At 53.3% G+C, this 5877-nt stretch overlaps 1 protein-coding gene across 1 annotated transcript in view; it reads left to right on the top strand.

Annotated features, from left to right (window-relative positions):
- The window catches only part of AURKB (aurora kinase B), a 12152-nt gene extending 8043 nt beyond the window's left edge, over window positions 1-4109 (top strand). The window contains exons 3-9 of the mRNA XM_011958593.1: window positions 704-806; window positions 918-972; window positions 1493-1687; window positions 1976-2114; window positions 2225-2373; window positions 3452-3626; window positions 3798-4109. Of these exons, the coding sequence (XP_011813983.1) occupies window positions 704-806; window positions 918-972; window positions 1493-1687; window positions 1976-2114; window positions 2225-2373; window positions 3452-3626; window positions 3798-3971 (990 nt within the window). The 3' untranslated portion in view covers window positions 3972-4109. The remainder of the gene's footprint in view (window positions 1-703; window positions 807-917; window positions 973-1492; window positions 1688-1975; window positions 2115-2224; window positions 2374-3451; window positions 3627-3797) is intronic.
- Window positions 4110-5877: the final 1768 nt, after the last annotated feature.

Raw genomic sequence — 5877 nt, 5'->3', positions numbered from 1 at the left:
GCAGTGGCGTAATCTCAACTCACTGCAAACTCTGCCGCCCGGGCTCAAGCGATTCTCCTGCCTCAGCCTCCCAAGTAGCTGGGATTACAGGACCCTGACCCGGCTAATTTTTTTTTTTTTTTGAGACGAAGTCTAGCTCTGTCGCCCAGGCTAGAGTGCAATGGTACAATCTCGGCTCACTGCAACCTGCCTCCTAGGTTCAAGCGATTCTCCTGCCTCAGCCTCCTGAGTAGCTGGGATTACAGGCACTCGCCACCATGCCCAGCTAATTTTTGTATTTTTAGTAGAGTGGGGTTTCGCTGTGTTGGCCATGCTGGTCTCGAACTCCTGACCTCGTGATCCCCCTGCCTCAGCCTTCCAAAGTGCTGGGATTACAAGCGTGACCCACCACACCCAGCCACACTGGGCTAATTTTTTAAGTTTTTAGTAGAGATGGGGTTTCACCATGTTGGCCAGGCCGGTCTTGAACTCCTGACTGCGTGAGCCACTGTGCCCGGCCCTAGGTTGTCTATTAATAACCCATTTTAATATGGGACTGTGAGCAGAGGCTGGGAGGCAAAACTGTTACATCAGTGTTTCTCTTTGAATTGGGGGTGGGCGGCTGGGTGGCTCTTTAGCAAGGGGCTGAAATACTGCTTGCAGCACATTCCACCCGGGTCATCAGACAAAGGCACCCTCAGAGCTACCCCCTGCTCTTTCTCAGGCTCCGTCTGGCCTGAGCACCCTGCCCCAGCGAGTCCTCCGGAAAGAGCCTGTTACCCCATCTGCACTTGTCCTCATGAGCCGCTCCAATGTCCAGCCCACAGGTACCTGGGGCAAGGGGGGAGGACTGACCCGGGGACATGAGCATCTATGGGAGGGTTTAGGGATGAGAAGGTCATCCCTGTTCCCATTCAACTTACCTGTTGTCTCCTTAGCTGCCCCTGGCCAGAAGGTGGTCGAGAATAGCAGTGGGACACCCAACATCTTAATGTAAGTGCCCCAAGCCTTGGGGTGGAGGGGGGTGAGGGGACAGTGAACGGGCAGGAAGTCGGGAAGATAAAACCTAAGGGCAGGCCGGGCACGGTGGCTCAAGCCTGTAATCCCAGCACTTTGGGAGGCCGAGACGGGCGGATCACGAGGTCAGGAGATCGAGACCATCCTGGCTAACACGGTGAAACCCCGTCTCTACTAAAAAATACAAAAAACTAGCCGGGCGAGGTGGTGGGGGCCTGTAGTCCCAGCTACTTAGGAGGCTGAGGCAGGAGAATGGCGTAAACCCGGGAGGCGGAGCTTGCCGCCGGCCACTGCACTCCAGCCTGGGCGACAGAGCGAGACTCCGTCTCAAAAAAAAAAAAAAAACCTAAGGGCAAGTCGGGAAGATAAAACCTAAGGGCAGGAGTAGAGATGAAGAGAAGTGGGGCGGGGGACAGGATGAGATGATGAAGCGGAGAGAAAGCAAACCTCTTAATAACCAAAACCAGTTCTGAGTTGCCTTCCCCCACTTTCTAAGCAAGCGGCACTTCACAATTGATGACTTTGAGATTGGGCGTCCTCTGGGCAAAGGCAAGTTTGGAAACGTGTACTTGGCTCGGGAGAAGAAAAGCCATTTCATCGTGGCGCTCAAGGTCCTCTTCAAGTCCCAGATAGAGAAGGAGGGCGTGGAGCATCAGCTGCGCAGAGAGATCGAAATCCAGGCCCACCTGCAGTATGGGTTGATGCCCCCTGAGCCGAAGCCCCTCTGCTCCCTCACCCCAGCTCCTCACTCAGCCCTACCTCATCCAGATTGCTTTCTCTGTAGCTACGGCTAGTGAGCCCCATTTAGCCCTTAGTCCTGGCCAGAGCCTTGAATCCAGAAATCTGCCTCCAGTTTCCCCTTCCCACTCCCATTCCTGGTGTCCCCGGCCTGGGCCACGTCTGACCCCGGTTTGCTCCTATTATCTTTCCCAGCTCTTTTATGCCTTTGGCCTGAGGCCTCTTCTGTCTCTTCCTCCAGCCATCCCAATATCCTGCGTCTTTACAACTATTTTTATGACCGGAGGAGGATCTACTTGATTCTAGAGTATGCGCCCCGCGGGGAGCTCTACAAGGAGCTGCAGAAGAGCCGCACATTTGACGAGCAGCGAACAGCCACGGTCCGGGCGGGTGGGCACCTGGGCCGCCAGTAGGGGGCTGGAGGCTGAGGGTGTGCTGCTTGTAGCTGGAGGTCCATCCTTGTCTGATTGCCTCTCGTTGCCCCTCCCAGATCATGGAGGAGCTGGCAGATGCTCTAATGTACTGCCACGGGAAGAAGGTGATTCACAGAGACATAAAGCCAGAGAATCTGCTCTTAGGGCTCAAGGGAGAGCTGAAGATTGCTGACTTTGGCTGGTCTGTGCATGCGCCCTCCCTGAGGTATGGTGGTCTGGGAGGCCAGCCCTGGGTGTGAGGCTGAGCCATTAAAACCTCTCCAGGGGCGGGGCGCGCTGGCTCACGCCTGTAATCCCCACACTTTGAAAGGCCGAGGCGGGCGGATCACTTGAGGTCAAGAGTTCGAGACTAGCTTTGCCAACATGCTGAAACCTTGTCTCTATTAAACATACAAAAATTAGCCGGGCGTGGTGGCGGACGCCAGTAATCCCAGCTACTCGGGAGGCTGAGGCGGGAGAATTGTTTGAACCTGGGAGGCGGAAGTTGCAGTGAGCCGAGATTGCGCCATTGCACTCCAGCCTGGGCGGCAGAGTGAGACTCCTCTCAAACAAACAAACAAACAAAATGGTTGGAGTGTGGTGCTAATAATCCCAAGGTCACGGGTTTGATCCCCGTATGGGCCAATGGTAAAACTAGCCAGGTGCGGTGGCTCACACCTGCCAATCCCAGCACTTTGGGAGGCCAAGGCAGGTGGATCACTTGAGGCCAGGAGTTCAAGGTCAGCGGACCAGCCTGGCCAACATGGCGAAACCCCATCTTTACTAAAAATTTGAACTCCCAGCTGTGCGGGAGGCTGAGACGTGAGAATCACTTGAATCCGCGAGGCAGAGGTTGCAGTGAGCCAGGATCGTCCCACTGTGCTCCAGCCTGGACTCTGTCTCAGAAGAGCCCGGAGCAGTGGCCTTTTTTCCTCCCACATCATTTTTTAAAGGTTTCATAGCATCACATAGTAGCTGATTTATTTAAGCAAAACATGCCCGATGGGCATTAGAGATGTCCCCAGTGAACTCCAAAATGAACTCCAAATGAACACTGCCCTCATATCGCAGTATCTTATGAAGACATATCCTTCAGTGTGGAGTTGCTGGGGCTGTGTGCAGGCTTACCTCTGGGGCTTTCAGATGCATCATCACCCCAACCCCACCCCCACTCCAGTAGCCCTGCCTGGCTGGACCTCTCCCCTGGTACCTCCCTGGTCTTTTGGCTCCCTGCCATCAGGTAGCAGGGAAAGGAGAGTTCCTATGTCACTGGGACCCACGCCCACTCCCCTTATCCCTCCCAGGAGGAAGACAATGTGTGGCACCCTGGACTACCTGCCCCCAGAGATGATTGAGGGGCGCACGCACAACGAGAAGGTGGATCTGTGGTGCATTGGAGTGCTTTGCTATGAGTTGCTGGTGGGAAACCCACCCTTTGAGAGCGCATCACACAGTGAGACCTATCGGCGCATCGTCAAGGTGGGAGGGCGGCCTGGGCTTCGTGCCAGCTGCAGAGGCCAGGGGCTGGGGGACTGGGGGTGGGCAGAGTGTATTTGCGTGGCCCTGAGTAACTCCAGACAGAATGGGTAGTCAAGGAAGATGTAGCCAGGGTGAAAGTAATGCAGCCCTTCCATCTCTTCACACCTACAGGTGGACCTAAAGTTCCCCGCTTCTGTGCCCACGGGAGCCCAGGACCTCATCTCTAAACTGCTCAGGCATAACCCCTCGGAACGGCTGCCCCTGGCCCAGGTCTCAGCCCACCCTTGGGTTCGGGCCAACTCTCGGAGGGTGCTGCCTCCCTCTGCCCTTCAATCTGTTGCCTGATGGTCCCTGTCACTCACTGGGGTGTGTCTGTGTTTTGTATGTTTGTGTATGTATAGGGGAAAGAAGGGATCCTGAACTGTTCCCTTATCTGCCTTCTACCTCCTCCTTTGTTTAATAAAGGCTGAAGCTTTTTGTACTGATGAGTGTAGATGTTTCTAGGTGGAGGCTTTGCTGTGGAGGAAGCTGTTCCCTAGAAGGAGAGGTGGCTCACCCTGAGGAGCTGGGATGAGCATTACTTTGCTATCTCTGGTAACACCCTACCCTCTCAGCTCTGACACCCACCTGGTCAGCTCCCAGCCACCCCCACCCCTACCCCCACTTTCACCTCTACCCTGTCTATTCTTTCCATTGCTCTGACTCCCAGAGCCCAGGGGCACTGGGGGCCCTGACTCCCCATTGCTACATTGGAACACCAGCCATCTCTGGCCACCTTCTTTCACCTCTCTCTTGGTTGTCCAACTTCTAGTTTTTTCTTTTCTGTTTCATTCTCTGCCCCTTTGCCAGCATAGGAGCAACTGAACAATTCTGTATCCTAGAAACTGTCTTTGATTCTTTTACTGCTCTGGTCAGGATCTAGTACAGGAGCCAATAGAAGCAGTAGTGATTCTGTCTTGTTCCTGACACGAGGTTTCACTGTCATGTATGATGCTTGCTATAGGTTTTTGATAGATACCCTTTATCAGGTTAAACAGGGCCTATTTACTCCTAGTGTACTCAGTCTTTAAAAAAAAAGTTAAGTCCAGGCGCAGTGGCTCACGCCTGCAATCCCAGCACTTTCAGAGGCCGAGGTGGACAGATCGCGAGGTCAAGAGATCGAGACCATCCTGGCCGACATGGTGAAACCCCATCTCTACTAAAAATACAAAAATTAGCTGAGCATGGTGGTGTGTGCCTATAATTCCAGCTACTCAGGAAGCTGAGGCAGGAGAATCGCTTGAACCCGGGAGGTGGAGGTTTCATTGAGCCCAAATCGCACCAATGCACTCCAGCCTGGCGACAGAGCAGGACGGAGCCTTACCCTGTGGTGCAGGTTGGAGTGTAGTGGTCTGATCTCGGCTCACTGCAACCTCCAACCTCCTCTCAGGTTCAAGCTATTCTCCTGCCTCAGCCGGCTGAGTAGCTGGAATTACAGGCACATGCCACCAAGCCCGGCTAATTTTTTTGTCGTTTTAGTAGAGATGGGGTTTCACCATGTTGGCCAGGCTGCTCTCGAACTCCTCACATCAAGTGATCTACCCTCCTTGGCCTCCCAAAGTGCTGGGATTACAGGCGTGAGCCATTACGCCTGGCCAAGTTTTTGTGTTTTTTGTTGTTGTTTTTTGAGACAGAGTTTCACTCTGTCGCCCAGGCGGGAGTGCAGTGGTGTGATCTCAGCTCACTGCAGCCTCCGCCTCCCAGGCTCAAGTGATTCTCCTGCCTCAGCATCCTGAGTAGTTGGGATTATAGACATGTGCCACCACTCCCGGCTAATTTTTGTATTTTTAGTGGAGACTGGGTCAGGGTTTCACCATTTTGGCCAGGCTGGTCTCGAACTCCCGACCTCAAGCTATCTGCCCACCTCCGCCTCCCAAAGTGCTGGGATTACAGGCGTGAGCCACTGCGCCCCGCTGGATTTATTTTTTTATTTTTATTTTTTTTAAATTCATTGCTTTACACCAAGCTGTAGAACAGTGTCTGGAATGTAGAGGATACTCAGTAACTACTGTCAAATGAATAAATCTAACCAAAATTATGGTGGCAGTAGGGTAGAAGAGTGAATTCCTTGAATTTTATAGCAGGAAAAAAACAGGTCATGCCTAAAACTGAAAACTTAGGAAGCAGCAACAGAAGTATGTGATTTAAAAATGTATGGTAGGCCAGGTACCGTGGCTCAAGCCTTTAATCCCAGCACTTTGGGAGGCTGAGG

This window comes from Colobus angolensis, unplaced genomic scaffold (genome assembly GCF_000951035.1).
Source record: "Colobus angolensis palliatus isolate OR3802 unplaced genomic scaffold, Cang.pa_1.0 Scaffold47, whole genome shotgun sequence".
Taxonomy (NCBI): Eukaryota; Metazoa; Chordata; class Mammalia; order Primates; family Cercopithecidae; genus Colobus; species Colobus angolensis.
This window is presented reverse-complemented; position numbering and strand designations above follow the sequence as displayed.